Source organism: Hoplias malabaricus, chromosome 15, assembly GCF_029633855.1.
Source record: "Hoplias malabaricus isolate fHopMal1 chromosome 15, fHopMal1.hap1, whole genome shotgun sequence".
Lineage (NCBI taxonomy): Eukaryota > Metazoa > Chordata > Actinopteri > Characiformes > Erythrinidae > Hoplias > Hoplias malabaricus.
The window spans coordinates 4,566,807-4,587,119 of NC_089814.1; the positions used below are offsets into that span (position 1 = coordinate 4,566,807).

The 20,313-nt window shown below is 43.5% G+C and overlaps 1 protein-coding gene across 1 annotated transcript in view; it reads left to right on the plus strand.

Annotated features, from left to right (window-relative positions):
• onecut2 (one cut homeobox 2) overlaps window positions 1-16,720 on the plus strand; it is a 31,660-nt gene extending 14,940 nt beyond the window's left edge. The window contains exon 2 of the mRNA XM_066646136.1: window positions 16,434-16,720. Within this exon, the coding sequence (XP_066502233.1) occupies window positions 16,434-16,720 (287 nt within the window). The remainder of the gene's footprint in view (window positions 1-16,433) is intronic.
• Window positions 16,721-20,313: the final 3,593 nt, after the last annotated feature.

Sequence of the window (20,313 nt, forward strand, 5' to 3'; positions counted from 1 at the left end):
CCCCTCTGTATGCACCTCCATATTCCCTCTGTATACACCTCTGTATTCTCTCTGTATACACCTCTGTATTCACTCTGTATACACCTCTGTATTCCCTCTGTATACACCTCTGTATACACCTCTGTATTCTCTCTGTATACACCTCTGTATTCCCTCTGTATACACCTCTGTATTCCCTCTGTATTCCCTCTGTATACACCTCTGTACGCACCTCTGTATACACCTCTGTATTCACCTCTGTATTCCCTCTGTATACACCTCTTTATTCCCTCTGTATTCCCTCTGTATACACCTCTGTATTCCCTCTTTATTCCCTCTGTATGCACCTCTGTATTCCCTCAGTATACCCCTCTATATTCCCTCTGTATACCCCTCTTATACCCCTCTATATTTCCTCTGTATTCCCCTCTGTATACCCCCTTATACCCCTCTATATTCCCTCTGAATTATCCGTTTATACCCCTCTGTATACACCTCTGTACTCCCTCTATATTCCCCTCTTATACCCCTCTGTATACCACTGTGGTGGACTCTTGGCATTGAGTGTGGTTACTTTAAGCTCCAGAGTGTTTCATTTCATGTCAGTCATACTCAGTGAGCCATCCCAGTAGAGATGGGCAATATGAAAATATTTTATCGTTATTGTGATATCATTATTTTAACCATGTTTTTCAGAGTGTGTGTGGATATGGTCAGTACTTAAACAATGATCAACTCAGATCAGATTACAGACAGATCGGGATTAGTCCGGTGTAATTAGATTAGTGCAGCAGTGTGTAAAATGTTAAAGAAACATAACCCTACCTGGGGGTTTGGATGGGAAATGTTCAATGTAGCGCTAGTGCATTACATCCATGTTTAAATTTTGTGAAAGCTCACTGTCAGTAATGAAGATGCTTTTAAGATTTGTAAAATGTTTTGCTGTGTTTCCCAGCCTTGTCTCCCAGTGAATCAACATCATTGATCTGGATGTATATGTACTGTATTATGGACATGGACAAAGAGAAACATAGTGGAGCTTCTTGAATTATGCGTTACCCCTTAAACATGGTGCTGGATTTAAGGTAGAATGGAAAATTCAAATAAAAAGTGGTAAGGAGCTAGGGTTAGGGTTAGGGCCATTCACTAGTTCCCTCTCTGAGTGTGAGACATAAGTGAGACACTAATGTTCTCGCTCTTCTGTTCTATTGGCTGTTCTATCGGGACTCAGACACAGTCGCAATCTTCAAATGTAGGCTAAAAACTCATTTGTTTAGTTTATCATTTGGTAGCTAATGCTCCCCCATAGATAAAGGCGGCAGATCCGGGGGGTGCATGGACACAGGGAATTATAGTAAACTGAGACGCTGGTGCTGTCGTCCCGCCGCTTCTCGCGATCACTCAGGTTTGTTGACGGTGGAGCGGAGGGATGCCAGTGTTTCAGGATGCTCCCGTGTCTGTGTGTCCTCCTGGTTCTCTCCTTTTAGTTAATGCTGTCATAGTCAGATCTGCCGGAGTCATTAGCCACACTCTGGAAATTTTTATATTTTCTACTTTACAAACACAAAACAGTTCAAAACTAATTCCATCCCTTTACATCTTTCCGAGTAAACGACTGCCCACCTGTCTGTCTGGACACTGATGGATGACTGTCGAGATCCTCCTCCACGCTTCAGACCAGCTGCCCACGCTCCAGCAACCACCAAGTGCCTTGAAGCTGTCCCTACACTGAAGTTCTCATGGACTACTAACTATTATCACCAGTAGATTGACCAGGGGAGGATGGGTCACCCCTTGTGAGCCTTGGTTCCTCCCAAGGTTTCTTCCTCAGCTGGGGGAGTTTTTCCTTGCCACTGTCGCCCCTGGCTTGCTCACTTGAGGGTTTTACATTTGTCTTTACATTTCATGTCAAATCTTGTCTTACTGGAATTCTGTGAAGCTGCTTTGTGACAACATCAGTTGTGAAAAGCGCTATATAAATAAATTTGATTTGATTTGATTTGATTATTGGCAAAATATGTGTAATTTAAACCAGATCTCATCCTCCCCTCAAACTTAAGCTGTGATCTCTTTCTGGAGATTGTATTTAGACTCATCTGAGTCTGTCCAATCACAACGCTAGACCCACGTTTATGTGACAAGGTTAAATGCAACAAAACGGACACAACGAGCGCGGAGAAATAAGAGCACTGAGTAAAAACGGAGAAGAAAGAGAACAGAGTGAAAACGGCTAAAAACCAGAGCTTCTGCTCCTCGCTCCTCACTGCTGTGCGCTCGGGGTCGGGGTGAACAGCGAGCGGCTCATTATCATTTAAAGGAACAGGTGCTGAAAGCGGGCGTTCTGAACAGGGCTGTTTACACAGGGGGAGAACACTGCTGTGGGGTTTGGTCCTTGAACAAACACAGCTGCTTCATTAAGACCCAGAACTGTGTTCACTCCTGGAAAAGATGAAAATGTCGTCTTTAATAATTTTTAACAAGATGAAGCCTTGTCTTCTGGCCTTGTTTACCAACTTTACCAGGAGACTATTTCATCAGCCTGGTTATTACATCACAACGTCAATGAGCCCTGTGATTGGCTATATCAGTGGAGATAACTCTGTGGGTAAACAGACCTTTGAGCTGCTGATGTCATCAGTGTTTTTTGGGGCAGATGTGGAGGAGGATGAGCCCTAGAATGGTGCGTTGTTCTGCAGTGTGATGATTAGAGAGAAATGTGCAAGAGTAAGGACAGCCTCCCTCTCTCTCAGAGAGAGAGATCGAGATAGAGATAGAGAGACAGTGAGAGAGAGAGAGAGAGAATGAGAGAGAGAGAGAGAGAATGAGAGAGAGAGAGAGAGAGAGAATGAGAGAGAGAGAGAGAGAGAGAATGAGAGAGAGACAGAGAGAGAGAGAGAGAGAGAGAGAGAGAGAGAGAGAGAGAGAGAGAGAGATGTTAATTCTGCTGTTAAAGCACTCAGTGTACCAGAGGAAACTGATACACAACTGAGCTCCCAGTCCAGAGAACCAGAGATGACACTCCTGGTGAGGCTAAGCGTCTTAAAGGGGAAGTTCTTCATACACATTTCAGCTTCCTAAACCTGTAAAGGGTGATTTACATGCAGCTAACATTATATTAAACTGCACTTATTACAAACAACCTATTTGTTCTGTGCATGTGCACATTAGTGTGTGAATCTGTGCGCTGCCTGAGTCTGAAAACACAGGATAAAACGAGTCGCTCTGATTCTGCTCCACTTCTGACGTCAAGAACAGAGATTTTAGAATCACCCTGCTTCCTCGTCTGAGTCTGTCCAATCACAGCGCTGGACCCACACAAAGACGAGGTTAAACGCAGCAAAACAGACACAACGAGCGCGGAGAAATAAGAGCACTGAGTAAAAACGGAGAAGAAAGAGAACAGAGTGAAAACGGCTAAAAACCAGAGCTTCTGCTCCTCGCTCCTCACTGCTGTGCGCTCGGGGTCGGGGTGAACATCGAGCGGCTCATTATCATTTAAAGGAACAGGTGCTGAACAGGGCTGTTTAGACAGTTTGCAGATTGCAGGAAAAACTGCTCCAGTTTTTTTATTGGTTTCAGAAAAGGAGCTTTTGATCTTTTTGATTTTGTGTGCACCCACCCAACACTGTGGATAAATTCATGTGTAACTTTATTTCAATAAATACAATACAACAAACCATCATCGCCTTTTCTAAAGACGCCTTGAAGCACTCTTCATCCACCCACCTACTTCTTTCATTCCTGTAGTCAGTCTCTCTCTCTCTCTCTCTCTCTCTCTCTCTCCCTCTCTCTCTCCCTCTCTCTCTCTCCCTCTCTCTCTCCCTCTCTCTCTCTCCATCTCTAAAGATCTGGAGTGGCTCTGCACATTAAGAACATCCGCATATGCACAGAATGACACGGCTAAGTGCGCGGCTGTAACATAATGCTTTTACCAAGTCCTTTTACTTTCTCTCTCTCTCTCTCTCTCTCTCTCTCTCTCGCTCTGAGAGTGCTGTCTCGGTCAGATGCTGGTGGCTTTGAACTCCAGGACAGTTTCCTGTTTGAAGATATGTTTATGAGTCACTTCATTTGAGTCTGAGTCAAACCATGAATCATTGGGATGCAAATCTGAGTCGAGTCATGAGTCACTGGGATGTGAATGTGAGTCAGATCTATAGCCTTAATTTGAAGACGTAGAGATCTGCAGTCCAAGCCAAGGCCCGAGGCTGTGGGTTAGGGCTGTGATGGAGTATGGTATGATCTGAGACCTGCTGGAGTATGGAAGTGCAGTGGCTTTCCTCTGCACGTATAAGAAGATACATTTTGGATTTGGAGGTTAATAGTCACAAATTTTACCAGCTATCTTCAGACACAGCAGACACTTCCAGCGAACCCTGTCCCTCAGCAGTAGACTATATTACACTATGGGTCTGTCCCAAAACCTAGTGAACTGTCTACATAGAGAGTACATCACAGTGTGCCCGCTCCCGAAACGTAGGCTGTCCCAATTCTTACACACCTTAAATACGCTGCCTACTGAGACACCTTAATCTGACCAAATTTTAAGGCAGCATCGATGCAACACAAGCACAACTCCTGTATATTTCGCTCTTCTCCCAGAGAAAAGATCATTAGAACCACGATAAATATGGGAAGAAAAGACTCCACTGTGCTGAAACGCTGAGGCGGCCCTAGCTGCTAAGGGAAGTAAGCACCAGTTGTATCTCCGGGCCCGGTACGGATTGCCTACTGTGAGTACACCCTTAGGGACTTTAGCCTCCGTCTGAAAACTCAAGTCACACTCAAGGCCTAAGAGATTAGACCCCCACAGTCGAGGCAGAATGGAATCCTGAAACACGAGATTTGAGTCTCCGATTTACTGATTCAGTTCAGACTTCAGATCTTTTGACTCGTGACTCGACTCGGACCTCAGATCTCTGGTTTATCCGTGTCTGTGTCTGACAGAAGTGTGTTGCTCTCTCTGCCTCTGTTTTGTTGTGTGGAGGTTGCTCTTGACAGAAGGAAACATCATTGCTGCTCATGTTTTGTGGTGAAATATTGATCTGGAGCCCCCCCCTTACACACCCACACACACACACACACACACACCATCTCCATCCCACCCAGTACCGATCACGCCCACACATCATGTTCTCTTTCTGCTTGTAGGAAACATCATTAATTAAATACTACGTAAATACAACTTTCTCAGGACTGATATCAACAAATATGCAAAGGAACTAATATGCAAATGAGCTGCGTGTGTTTCCTGGGTGATAATGTGTGAAGTGTAGGTTGTAGAGAGCCCTTTGGACTTTTGGAACCAGATGTCTCAAAGTGTACAACACAAATCAAGCATCTAAAGAGCTTTGTATGGAGTGATGATGATGATGATGATGAAGATGATGATGATATGGAGGACACAGTTATTTTTCCATGAAATACTTTTTTTCCATGAAAGCGTTTTCCGTGTCTCAGTCGTGAGGAGGGTTTAGAGGTGGACGTCTGGTTCCATTCACCACCACCTGACTCCTGACTCTGATTTCATGCCAAACCCTCCCTCCATCCTTGTGTTTATACCTTAAATGTTTAATGAAGAAGAAAGTATTCTTCTGGCAAGGCTTTACTTGCAACATTGCTGTGAGGCTTTGATGGTGCTTGTAGAGAGAAGCTGATGTTGGTGACTACGCTGATCACGAACACCACTCTAAATCATCCCAAAGCAACTGAATAGCTCCAGCTCCAGTGTTGCTGGGATTTACACCCCTCTAGCTCACACTTGGCATTGGGTATCATGACTTTAGGGTCACGGCCTATTGGCCAATGCTTATTTACTCAGATTATGCAAAGGATGCATCATCAAACGTAAAGTGAGCTACAACATCTGACTGCAATCACAACATCACCCACTCAGCATCACTGAATCTGACTCCGAGCGCTCCCTCACGTCGCCTGCATCACATTAAGCCTCATTTGTGAGCCGTTGTTGTGAGTGGAGGCCACTTTCTGGCTGTTTTGGGCCCAGACTGCAAGACAAGGCTTTGTGTCTTTCTGGTAATTTGCTGCGCGTTTGAAATAACACTCCGTCTCTGCGCCAAACATTAAGCGTATGACAGCCCACAGCAAACAAATGGAAAAGGAGCCGAGCTCTTCCCCAGCGTGGTCCAGGCAGACTGCACCTACATGTATAATTCAGAGCAATAACGGCTTCACTAAAGCATCGTGTTCCTCTATAACTGGAGCCTTTTAATGCCCCGAGCACTGCACTGAACAAACTCATTCGTCTGGAGCTGGAAACTCTCAGTTAATGCCTCTTTCTGTTGTATGTTTTTTTGTAAACATCAGCCTCGGATTGTGGTATGAATTGCAGATAAATTGATGTTTATTCATTCACTCATTCATCTTCAGTAACTGTTTCATTCTGTTCAGGATCGTTGGGCATTCTGGAGCCTGCTCACAAGGCATGAACACTGCCAGTCCATCACAGGGCACCACACACTCACTCAGTCACTCACACCTATGCATTTTTCACACCCAATCCACATACCAGTGTTTTTAGACTGTGAATCAGTTCAGTAATTACTGAGATGTGAATCTGTGATGTGAATCTGAGTCGAGTCACTAATTACTGAGATGTGAATCTGAGTCGAGTCACTAATTACTGAGGTGTGAATCTGAGTTGAGTCACTAATTACTGAGATGTGAATCTGTGATGTGAATCTGAGTCGAGTCACTAATTACTGAGATGTGAATCTGAGTCGAGTCACTAATTACTGAGATGTGAATCTGAGTCGAGTCACTAATTACTGAGATGTGAATCTGAGATGTGAATCTGAGTCGAGTCACTAATTACTGAGATGTGAATGAGTCGAGTCACTATTTACTGAGATGTGAATCTGAGTCGAGTCACTAATTACTGAAATCTGAATCTGAGTCGAGTCACTAATTATTCCGTACTTCTAATCTTCTAATTCAGACTTCAGATCTTTTGACTCGTGACTCGACTCCGACCCCTGAGCCCTGATTTATCCGTGTCTGTGTCTGACAGAAGTATTTCTCTCTCTCTCTCTGCTTCTGTTGTGTGGAGGTTGCTCTGAACAGAAGGATACTTTGTTGCTGCTGATGTTCTGTGGTGAAATATTGATCTGGAGCCCCCCTCCCGAGTGTAATATTCATCCAGTCATCGTCTGTAACCACTTCACTCTGTTCAGAGTTGTGGGTGAGTCCAGAGCCTACCTGGAATCACAGGCATTAAGTAGGAACACAGCATATTTCTAGTTATGCTTCATTTAAATATCGGGTGAACGTACCACGCCGCTGTAACTGTGGGGCGCTGAGGGTCTGTTATTGGAATATTGATCACTCTTCTGGCTGTTACTGTGGGATTTAAGCCGACTGTGAAATGAAACACACAGTGCCTCGAGTCCGTTATTAATTACTACGACCACAAGTGAACCAGTCTCGGTCCCGTCTGGCCGAGGGGGAGTCACGGGACACTGTGGTGTGGTGATTTCGGCGGACATTGTCCCGCACTCTTTTCCAAAGCAGTATAGTGTTATTATCAGTTGTTATCGCACCAAACATCAACACCACTCCAGTATCCACTGCTCCACCACTTCATTTTAAGATTTATACTCCTCCAGTATAGTACCCTTCAGGCCTTCAGAGGGATCCATTACAATTCTCACACTAATTTATTCACAGACACAGTATTCACAAATTTATTACATTTATCAAATCAGGCTTAGCACTGAGACCCTTCTGTACAGCGTGGTCTGTGAGGAGTGTGGTGTGTTCTCTCTGTGTTGGTGTGGGTTTACTCCCACAGTCTAAATATATGTGGGTAGGTGGAGAGGACATTCAAAATTTATGAAACGGACGTGTGAGTGACTGGGTGAGTTTTTGAGTGACTGGATGAGTGTGTGAGGGACTAGGTGAGTGTGTGAGTGACTGGGTGAGTGTGTGAGTGACTGCGTGAGTGACTGCGTGAGTGTGTGAGTGACTGGGTGAGTGTGTGAGTGACTGCGTGAGTGTGTGAGTGACTGGGTGAGTGTGTGAGTGACTGGGTGAGTTTTTGAGTGACTGGATGAGTGTGTGAGTGACTGGGTGAGTGTGTGAGTGACTGGGTGAGAGTGTGAGTGACTGGGTGTGTGTGAGGGACTGGGTGAGTGTGTGAGTAACTGGGTGAGTGTGTGAGTGACAGGGTGAGTGTGAGTGAATGGGTGAGAGTGTGAGTGACTGGGTGAGTGTGTGAGTGACTGGGTGAGTGTGAGTGACTGGGTGAGAGTGTGAGTGACTGGGTGAGTGTGTGAGTGACGGTGAGTTTTTGAGTGAGTGGGTGAGTGTGTGAGTGACTGGGTGAGAGTGTGAGTGACTGGGTGAGAGTGTGAGTGACTGGGTGAGTTTTTGAGTGACTGGGTGAGTGTGTGAGTGACTGGGTGAGTTTTTGAGTGACTGGGTGAGTGTGTGAGTGACTGGGTGAGTGTGTGAAACTGTAGGATGAAGCAGTTACTGAAGATATTCAATATGTTTACACACATACATTTATATATATATATATATATATAGAGAGAGAGAGAGAGAGAGAGAGAGAGAGTGAGTGAGAGAGAGAGAGAGAGAGAGTGAGAGAGAGAGAGAGATTTATATTTGTCATTATCAGTTTTGAACTGAGAGTTTAGTTAGAATAATTTATGAAAAAAGGCCAGGGGCTGTGGGCCGTGACTCTGCCTTTGTCCTTGGGCTGACACAGTCAAATCTGGACACTACATTATTTATTAATGCTGTTATTTATTCATTATTGCTCTTGACATCGTTTGGTGTGCCATCAGAGGACTTACATCCTGTTTACGTCCTGTTTACTTCCTGCAAAATCTGACCCCACAATTTTACAGGGTCGTGAAAGTCTGGAGCGCGATTCTTCTGATCTTCAATAAATAAATGAATAAATACAGAGCAAAACAGAAGGTTTCCAAACACACACCTAGATCCTGAAGGATTCTACATATACATCTCTCATTATATTTAACAGTTCAGTTGCAGTATTAAGCCTTATTTACTACTGAACACTCGCCAAGTGAATCGGGCTTGTTCCCGTCGGGCTGCGGTGGGACTGTGGGCCGCAGTGTTGCGGCGGCGGCGGTGGTGGTATATTTTAACCGGACTTTGGCGAGGCCATTGTCCATAAACAGAGACCGGGTTCCAAAAGTAGACGCATAACATTGATTTACATCTTCCAGAGAAGAGAGATCCGCCGGCAGAGGAGCTCTTACTCATTTGATGAAAGGCCAGGGAAAGCCCAGCTGTATTGATCTCATTGATTTAACCTTAGCCTTTTAGAGAAAACCCCAAAGGTTGACACCCACTCCCCGTCTTCCCACCGTCCCATTTGAATAATTATAATTCTATTGCTTTCTGCTCCCACTGTAATGCAGTCTGAGAGCCAGCTGGGGACGGGACACACTCGCTTCTGTACAGACGGCTTTGTGCATATATATATATATATATATATGTGTGTGTGTGTGTGTGTGTGTGTGTGTGTGGATGTGTTTGTACATGTGTGAATAACATTTCATTATTTCTGAGCATTTTTAGCTGGACTGTATTTCAACTCATTCGTCTGGAGCTGGAAACTCTCAGTTAATGCCTCTTTCTGTTGTATGTTTTTTTTGTAAACATCAGCCTCGGATTGTGGTATGAATTGCAGATAAATTTATGTTTATTCATTCACTTGTTCATCTTCAGTAACTGTTTCATTCTGTTCAGGATCGTTGGGCATTCTGGAGTCTGCTCACAAGACATGAACACTGCCAGTCCATCACAGGGCACCACACACTCACTCAGTCACTCACACCTATACATTTATCACACCCAATCCACATAGCAGTGTTTTTAGACTGTGAGTCAGTTCAGTAATTACTGAGATGTGAATCTGAGTCGAGTCACTAATTACTGAGATGTGAATCTGAGTCGAGTCACTATTTACTGAGATGTGAATCTGAGTCGAGTCATTAATTACTGAGATGTGAATCTGAGTCGAGTCATTAATTACTGAGATGTGAATCTGAGTCGAGTCATTAATTACTGAGATGTGAATCTGAGTCGAGTCATTAATTACTGCGATGTGAATCTGAGTCGAGTCATTAATCACTGCGATGTGAATCTGAGTCTAGTCATTTATTACTGCGATGTGAATCTGAGTCAAGTCATTAATCACTGCGATGTGAATCTGAGTCTAGTCACTAATCACTGAGATGTGAATCTGAGTCGAGTCACTTATCACTGAGATGTGAATCTGAGTCGAGTCACTAATCACTGAGATGTGAATCTGAGTCGAGTCACTAATCACTGAGATGTGAATCTGAGTCGAGTCACTAATTACTGAGATGTGAATCTGAGTCGAGTTATAATTACTGAGATGTGAATCTGACTCGAGTCACTAATCACTGAGATGTGAATCTGAGTCGAGTCACTAATCACTGAGATGTGAATCTGAGTCGAGTCACTAATCACTGAGATGTGAATCTGAGTCGAGTCACTAATTACTGAGATGTGAATCTGAGTCGAGTCACTAATTACTGAGATGTGAATCTGAGTCGAGTCATTAATCACTGAGATGTGAATCTGAGTCGAGTCATTAATTACTGAGATGTGAATCTGAGTCGAGTCACTAATCACTGAGATGTGAATCTGAGTCGAGTCACTAATCACTGAGATGTGAATCTGAGTCGAGTCATTAATCATCAAATGATCACACTGTAAACGGTGGCCAGAGTTTTCAAATTCTGTTTTTTAAAACGGAGATGCATGATTTCTTGAGAGTAGCGGAGTCTGAAAACGTGTCGTATTAAGCACACCGCGCCCTGTTTTGGGAATCTGCCATTTCATAGTGGTGTCCATAAACACAGTGAAGTAACCTCGGTGCACTATAACAATCCCACAGTTCCCCCCCAGCGCAGGGAATACATACAATGTCCCATAGTGAACACAGAATAGCCACAATGCGCCGTGTTGTTTGCTTTGACACATCTCGTTCCGTTTTGACAGCATATGAGATGCAGTCTGATGGGGCACAGTAGTTGGGTGTAAGTCAGGCACGGAGTGAACAGCCAGAAGTTGTTGTCGGAGGCTGTGAAAATGGTCAGTGTACGGATCTGAGACAAACTGTGAGGGTCAGCGCATCACCCAGCAGCAGGTCTGGTTGTTATTCCTGGTGTGCAGTGGTTAGTAAGTGGGTCAGTGAAGGACGACCTGTGAATCTGAGACTGGGTGCAGTCACCAGTTTTCCTTCTTCTCTGGGCCACATTTGTTAGGTACTAACCACTGCATGGTGTCCACTTAAAGGAACACTAGGTAATATTTTTAATCTTTGAATAATAACCTTAAACAGCTTTATAATCACTGTGATGCTTCATTGAGCTGTAACAGGGAAAATAGGGCCTTTCTCATTGCAACTCTGGGCTCAGCACTGCAGAGACTGCACTATGTAACATTTGAAAGATGGTAGGAAATCACTGCCCCTCCCTTCCCCTCTCAGTTGATTTCATCACATTTCTGCAAAAATGAATTACATTAGGGTGAGCCCCAGGAGCAAAACAACCCAAAATCTTACCTAGTGATCCTTTAATGGGCTCAAAATTGCCTTAGAAACTAACAGACTGTTCCTTTAAGACTGATATATAAAGGAAATTTATTTAAAATTTTACATTTTTCAATTGCTATATAAGGGATCTATCTATCTATCTATCTATCTTTGAGCCCAATCTGATTGCCCTACATTGTCTTGTGATTAAATAAGCAGTCTATATAACATCACACTCCTTATAACATCAGCAGGAATGGGCGGGGCTAAACAGCTGCAGGCTGAAAAGGCTGATATGCATAAGGTTGTTTGTTTTGTGACATCACAAATGCACTGAATTTACATTTTCTCCCAACAGTAATAATACGAACTGTATGGACTTTTGAAATTGGGCAATGTGGTCTGTGTGTGTGTGTGTGTGTGTAAAGAACGCCTAGAGCAGAATGGCTGTGGACACTTGTGTTACACTGTAACAGCAAAGGTCTGTTTACATGGAGAGAAAGTTGGTGAACACTGCCCTCTACTGACCACCAGAGGCATTAGTATTTATGAACAAACAATGATAAACACAACAGGCCTGTGCACTCAATATAAACACACACTCTGTGCACTCAATAAACATACACAGCCTCTACTCCCCGAGAAGGCTTTAAAGCAGGTATAGTATATTCAAACATTGTGAGGATTTGATGGCGTTCAGCCTGAGAGAGAATTGGTGAGGTCAGGTCCTGATGATGGAGGATTATTTCTGGATCACGCACACCACTCCAGCTCATCCCAAAGGAACTGGATGGAGCTCCATCAGTCCAGAGAACACAGTTCCACCGCTCCACAGCCTGGTGGGTGACCCTAGGGGACTTGAATGTCTCAATCTGGAGCCCACCAACCCACACACTGTGAAACAAGTCACACCCAGTCAGTTCTCTGTGCGCTGCCTGAGTCTGAAAACACAGGATAAAATGATTCTGCTCCGCTTCTGACGTCAAGTGCAGAGACTTTAGAATGGCCCCGCCCCCTCGTCCGAGTCTGTCCAATCACAGCGCTGGACCCGTGTTTATGTGATAGAGCAAAGACGAGGTTAAACTCAGCAAAACAGACACAACGAGCGCGGAGAAATAAGAGCACTGAGTAAAAACGGAGAAAAACTGTGGAGAAGAGCACAATACGTCCCTTTAAAGGAATCAGAGGAGGGAGGGGACACAGGGATTCTGTCCCTCTGAGACATGGTATACATTCTGGAAGGAAGCCGGAGCACATTCCCTCTGCAGAGCCCTTGCCTTTGCTCTGGAGCCTGAATTATACATGAGGAGTGTGGACGTTATCGGTGTGCATTTCTTTCTCTATCAAATATTCAGCTGTAAGAGGCTGAGGGAGGGTGGGGTTTGTGGTGCTTGAGGGACTTGGTCTTTTTAAGCGTCTTCTCAGTGTGGACGTTGTAAAGGTCTCGGACGTCTGTCTGCGAAGACACTCTGTTGCCTTCTTCTGTAAGAGCCTGGGCTTGGTTTTGTTTCTCTGGTGAAATGAAGGTAATCTGAGGATTTATTATTAATAAAGATTTAATTATTAATCTCTTATATGTAATATATATAAAACATAGTGATACTCCTCAGTGGGGTCTGATGCCCTGATCAGGCATATTTAACAAAATTAGTGAATAAGTGACTCACCCACTCAAGGACACACTCATCCAGTCATACACACACACTCACACACACACACTCACACACACACACACACACACACACACACACATACACACACACACACACAGACTGTCCTCATCTGTGGACAGTTTCACACACTCTCCCAGTCACACACACTCACCCAGTCATTCCCTCACACACACACACACACACACACACAGACACCTGTGGACAGTTTCACACACACACTCACTCACTCAAACCTATAGACAGTTTCAGATTCTCACCCAGTCACTTTTCACAATTTCTGGAGAAAATAGTGTCATTATTGCAAGACCTTACATACCTTCAGCACTGAGGACAACACGGCAAACACACTCCGTACAGAGCGGTGTGTGTGTGTGTGAAGCAGCAGATGGGGAGAGTGTGTGTTTCTTTGCACCCTCCCGGAGTTTCCTCTTACATAATAGTTTTGTACTCAATCGCGTACTTAACCTGATTTCCATCGATCCGCCCCGGTCTCGGCCGTGCATACTTAATTCAGAGAGGTAATCACATCAAACCGTGAGCCCTGACTCTGTGTGTGTGTGTGTGTGTTCTCACTCTATCATTCTGTCATTAGATTTAAGCTCCACACAGAAGCAGTGTGTGTGTGTGTGTGTGTGTGTGTGTGTTTAATGCTGTGTTTTTGTTCCTGTGAAGTAGGAGGTCTGATTTCTCCTTGAGGCTGTAAACTACCAGGCCCTGGTTTAATTATTAACACTTCAATTAACCATTTTAAAAGGGAACATTGTATGCAAGGGTCACTTCTTCGGTGCATGTACAGATTAATGTGTGAATCTGGAGCCCACCAACCCACACACAGTGAAACAAGACCCACCCAGTCTGTTGTTTGTGTGTTGCCTAATTCTGAAAACATGGGATAAAACGAGTCGTTCTGATTTTGTGTTGCATATTACATACAGTGCAGAGACTTTAGAATGGCCCCGCCCCCTCGTCTGAGTCTGTCCAATCACAGCATTGGTCCCGCATTTATGTGAGAGCACATAGACGAGTTTAAATACAGCAAAACATACACAACAAGCGCAGAGAAATAAGAGCACTGAGTAAAAACGGCTAAAAACCAGAGCTTCTGCTCCTCGCTTTACAGAGGGCAAGGAGGCTGCTCTGTGTGGGAGCTCATGTGGAGTCGTGGAAGAGAGACAGGAAGCAAAGAAAGTGATCACTTAAAAAACAACTCGAAAACCTCTCAGTGCTCCGTCTTGAAAGGAAAGTTGTGTAACATCAGAGGTCACGTAAACACACAAACACACTGCCGTCCTGCTGTAGAGCACACTCTTATACGTGGGGAGAACTGTGGCGCTGTGTTCCTGGGTGCTGTTCCTCTGATAATGAGCAGGAGATGGTGTGTTAAAGCCTCTATCACAAAAAACACACTCCCCACCACCCCTCAGCTTCTCGAGCGTTTGGGGAATCAGAAGCAGTTCCCTGGCTGACTCCATGAAGTAATACACACAGCTCCAGACAGAACTCCAAACACACCTTGCTAAATTTTACTGTCTGACTAATAATTGCTGAATGACTTCAGTCCGGTATGACTCTACTGTATGGTGCAGGATTTCAGAATTATGTCATGATTGAGATCCATTGTTATCCAGTATGAATCATAATAACTGTGGAGTGACTTCGATCCAGTATGAATCTGCCGTGAGCATAGCTTTTACAGTCACACAGTAAATTAACTGCAGTATGAATCTGTAGTGTTTGTAGTGTCTCTAAAAGTGTTCAGGACTGTAATTTAGTATGAATCTACTGTATTTGCAGTTTTTCAATCTGATGTAATTACTGAGGCGTCGCCCTGTGAAGGACTTGCCCCCTCCAGGGTGTGTTCTCACCTTGCGCCCAATGATTCCTGGTAGGCACCGGACCCACCGCCGCCCTGAACTGGATAGGGGTTACAGACAATGGATGAATGAATAATTACTGAGGTCATTGTAATCCAGTATGAATCTGCAGCGTGAATAATCTTTACAGTCTGACAGTAATACTGATTGAGTGACTTTAATCCAGTATGAATCCTGAGAGTTTGTTTGTGTGGGTGTGTGTGTATTACAGTATTCCAGTGATATTTGTGAGGATATTTTAATCCAGTATGTATCTGTAGGGTTTAAATATTTACATTTCTGTTGAGTGATATTAATCCAGTATGAATTTGCTTTCTGTGTTGTCTTTAAAGTCTGACCAATAACTAGGTGACTTCACTGCTGTATGAGTAGCAGGCAGTGTTTACACTCTGACTGAGTTTAATCTACTGTACTTCACTATGTAATCACTGTGTAAATGTCATTAACCTGTATTCTGCATGTTACTGACGTTTGTCTTATTGTTGCTGTCTGACAAAAACCTTGTGCATCTAAAACATAATCCTTCCATTTTAAAATATTTCCATATCCTTACATTTAAAAAGTTCTAAATTAAATGTAAAACTGTTATTATTTAATATAACTTTAAAATCTTTGCAGTTGTTCTATCATTTTGTTGTAAAGAAGATTGTTTTCTGACTATAGCCCTATACAGATGTGATTAGTTTTACCTGTGGATGTGGGGTAGAGTAATTATTACCTCAGTATGTCAGTCATTTTAATCCCGTCCGAATAGACCAGTCATTTTTCTGTAGTGTGTGCTCCCAATTCAGGAAAGAGCCCTGAGCCTTTTACCTTCTGTAAAACAAGCAGCAAAAATAACCCCAGTCTGAATAGAGGTGTTGGGGAATACTCCGTCATATCCAGGGTTAAGGATTTTTCCGCAGCCTACAGATGTGTTATAAACGTGTGTCCTACTCATTAAATTACTGAAAAATGTTTATAATATCAGTTCTAATAACAGTGTGAAGGCTTAGTGAAGATTTTTGCCATCTCCTCACACATAAGGTTGTTGAGGGATGGAACGTTCTGGGTGTGTGAAGGCAATGTGTGAATCGAGTAGCTACTCAAATCTCTGTTACATTCATTAAGATTTCTTTTCCAGTCCAAATCTACCATAAAGCTTACTGACATTTGTTGGTAAAATGACATAAGCCTAGCTCCCCACTGAAAAAAATAGGGCTTTAGTCAAAAAAAATAAATAAATAAACATCCAAAATGAGCATAGGTTTTGTTCAGACAGCGCCAATAAAATACGGATGAAGTCTTTGCTAAATGAACTAACTCCTGTTCTTCTCTCTCTCTTCTCTTTCTCTGGTGGGAAACCAAAAGCGTGCAAAAGAAAAGAGCAAGACTCCAGCAAGGAAAGGAGCAATACACCAAAGAAATCCCGCCTGGTTTTTACTGACCTCCAGAGGCGAACGCTACTGGCCATCTTCAAAGAGAACAAGCGTCCGTCCAAAGAGATGCAATTGACCATCTCTCAGCAGCTGGGACTGGAATTGAGCACTGTCAGCAACTTCTTCATGAACGCCCGCCGGAGGAGCCTGGACAAATGGATGGACGAGGGCAGTCCCGGCGGAGCCTCGTCCGCCTCCAGCACTTGTACCAAAGTCTGAGTCCCAAAAATATTGTGGAGGCTGGGGGAAGGGGACCTGGGGGCAGCACAGGGAAAGAGAAACACTTGGGTTGGGGTCAAGAAGTCGCTTAGGACACACTGCAAAACTTTGACGTCTTGGTGAAGTGAAAGCATGTTAAGTCTTCTGGGTGTGTAGCATTTCTCATTCTCATTCTGAGAGCGTTGTAAGAAATTTATTAGAATATTCACAGTCCTTCTAAGCATTTCTACTCATTTTAAGTCAATTTATCTTGAGAACAACATCTTGCAGAACTGGCAGATGATGTTTTGTATCATTCAGATACCAAATCAACATCGACTACCAGCTGATCTTGATAAATGCGCTTAAAACACACAGGAAAAGCCTGGAAAGTTGTTAGACTCCTTTTTTAAGAAAAAATAAATAAGTAAAAAAAAAATCAAAGAAGGCAAATATGTTCAGAAAGAAAACGTCTAATCTTGTAATCTTCCTGCAACAACCTCAAAATGACAAGAGAAATATCAACTAGATCTAAGCTGCTTTCACTCGAGGTCATAGTTTGCAGTGCTGAATTAAGCCAGGGTGGGGTTTGTCCGCCAGGGAGTGGGTGGGGGTCAGTCCAACAAAAAAAATCACCAAAATCTTGTGGAGCTGATGGAGGGGGTGGGGCTGCTTACTGGCCAGTCATTGAAGATCAGTCACCAATCATCTGTCATCAAAACATCATAAGAGTACAGAACAGTCATCAGTACACTGCCTAAACCCTGCCGTTAGCTTCTGAACATCTCCGCCACAGATTATTCCACCTTAAGTAATGTACAGTGAGGCTTTATCTGAGTCTGTTTGTAGGCAGTGTTACACACTGTCCCCGTTATTGCATTTTCATTGGTGGAATTTACAAACGGCAATGTTGAGGGGTCCAGCGACCACCCACATCAACTCTTTCAACTCACAACACACTGTATTCCTTTACGTTTACATTGCATGCTAACGGCTAGTGATGTGGACGAACGACAACTTATTCTCAAATTACCGTTAGAGTCAGAAGGTAGCTCTGCTATGGATCACTCAGAAAACAGCTCAGGACTTCACCTAAAATGAGGGACTGTCCTAGACATCGATAAGGTGTCCATCAAAATTGCGCATTGTTGTAGTCAGCTGCGTTGATGTTGTCGCTCTCTCACATCGCTAGCATTTAGGACACAGGCTGCGTCCCAGTTCGGTACTACACACTTAAACTATATGGTGTATACTATGTAGTAACCTTAAAAGTGTGAGTTTTTCAGGCTAGCACACAAAATAATAACATATTACACTATTTGTAACTAACGAGATGTGATGAACTGTTGCTATGACAACGCACGTCATACCAAGCTGCAGCTGCCACTTTTTTTCAAAGTCTGAATCTGAAATATCACCCTCCACACTGCGTAGTGCACAGTGTAGGTCATAACAACGGTTTCTGCAATAAAATAGTCCAGTGTACGTCACATAATTAAACCATTTATATTTGATATAAGCTTCACCTTCCTCTGTTTGATATTTAGTGCACTGTCTGAGTCGTAGTTGTATTAGTTTCATAATCTGTAAACTGCACTATGTAGGGAGTATGGCATTATTTGGACTATGAGACATGAGAAGCTCCTGCTTTTCTGTTTCCTGTTGGATTGCCGTGACCGTCTCCGTCGTTACCGCACTCTAAAATCCACTGGTTCTAAGTGTGCACTGTGGATTTTTAAGAGTACTTCAACTTTTACACTTGTAACTACATCACACACTGCACACTCAAATCAGTATTAAGTGCACAGTTGGGACGCAGCTAAAGTCTTACTGATATTCCAGGGTCCGATAAAGAAATACTTCACAAAACCAAAAGCCTATAGATTAGAAAGATTATTATTATGAGTCAATAATCCCAAAATATCTCCTGAAACTTTACACAGTGCCCTGTTAGTCATCCTCCTGCTGAGAGGTGGAGCTACTTCACCTCTCGATATTTACAGTGGCCTGCTATGGGCAGGGATGCAAGCACAAGTCTGTCATAGTTAAGCAAAGGTAACATTCAGGAAAACACACACATACACAGTTACTGTAATCTCGGCAGTTTTTTATTTCTCTCCTCGAGATGTAAAGTGGTCGGCCAAGTTTGTGAGCACAACTTTGAAGCACATTTCATTTGCAATAGACAAAATAAGGGGCTGGACCATAGAGATCGTTCTTCAATCATTAGAAAACTCAGGATGCCATTTCTATGATGCGACTGAAGAACGTCTACGGCAGCAGTTTCTCTCTCTCTCTCCCTCTCTGTCTCGATCGGTCTCTCATTTTCTCACTCTCATCCACACACACAGACAGCATTCAGAAACCTAACGATGGTCTGATAAGCGAGACGCACATTCATCTCACAATTTCTATCAAATCATTATTGATTTTCGAGCCATTCATTCTATAGCGCATCTGTTTATTACTGTATTTTTTTCCCACCACATCCACCACTAGTTAAGGAGCCAAATGAAAGTGAACTGGCGTTGGCAATCAGGGCCTTTGTAATAGAATAAAAGAGGACAATCTCCTAAGAAATGCCAGTCAGTTTAGCTTTCCCACAGCTTCTCATGTAGAGAAAAGAGATGCGTAGCTCAGTGGAAAGGTGCAAGGCTCATCTGTCCAGGGTTGGACGGGTTGGCAGTGCTTTACATGAAAAAAAAAAAAACTGAGCTGTGTATCTCACTCTCGTCTTTCGGTTGTATCTTGGAAACAAAAACATCCAAAGAGATTTAGTTCAAATAAACTCCACCCACATCAATCCCACCAAGCATCACTTTAACCCTAAGAGCCAGTACTCAGCCCCTCCTCCCGGCTTCACCGAGGCCAAAGGCTTTAATGGATCATTTAAAAAAAAAAAGGACACTTAAGACTTTTTGTATTTATTGACAAATCGAAACCAAAGAAACTTTTTCTGCACCTAACTGTTCTACAAAAAACAAACTGTTCTGAAGAAAAAAATCTGAAAACAAAAAAAAGGAACAGCGACGAACAAACGACGAGGATGAGAACGAAGAAGAAGCAGAAGGAGACAAGGACGAGCGGAGGGACGATGAGGACGAGGCGGACCCTTCTGTTCCGATTCGTCAAAGACTGTGGAAAAGGGAAGCAGAACGAGGCTGAAGGTGTTGGTGTCTCAGTGTGGAAGTGCGGAAGCTGCTTCCTAAGGCCGAAATAATCTCTCTTTTTCTCTCTCTCTCTCTTTCTCTCTCTCTCAAAACAAAAAAAGTTGAAGATTGTCTTTAACGTGTGCCTATGCAGTTTTACACCAAAACGGAAAAAACGAACAACAAGAACCTCATCAGCTACAATACCAAAGATTCCTAACTACACCCGACAGCAGTTCCCTGTTCCCTTCTCCCTCTTCCCTTTGGTTTCCTGCCAAAACAAGCTAACACATGCACGCTGGAGTGTGTACCTGCTTCTACATGTGTGTGTGTGTGTGTGTGTGTGTGTGTGTGTGTGTGCTGGTTTTTAAACAGTGTGTGGTTCTGTCCAAACATGGGAGCTCATGCGATTCAGTCAGCGTCGACCATTCCATTGTTCCCATCCACCGCAGACTACCTCACTCC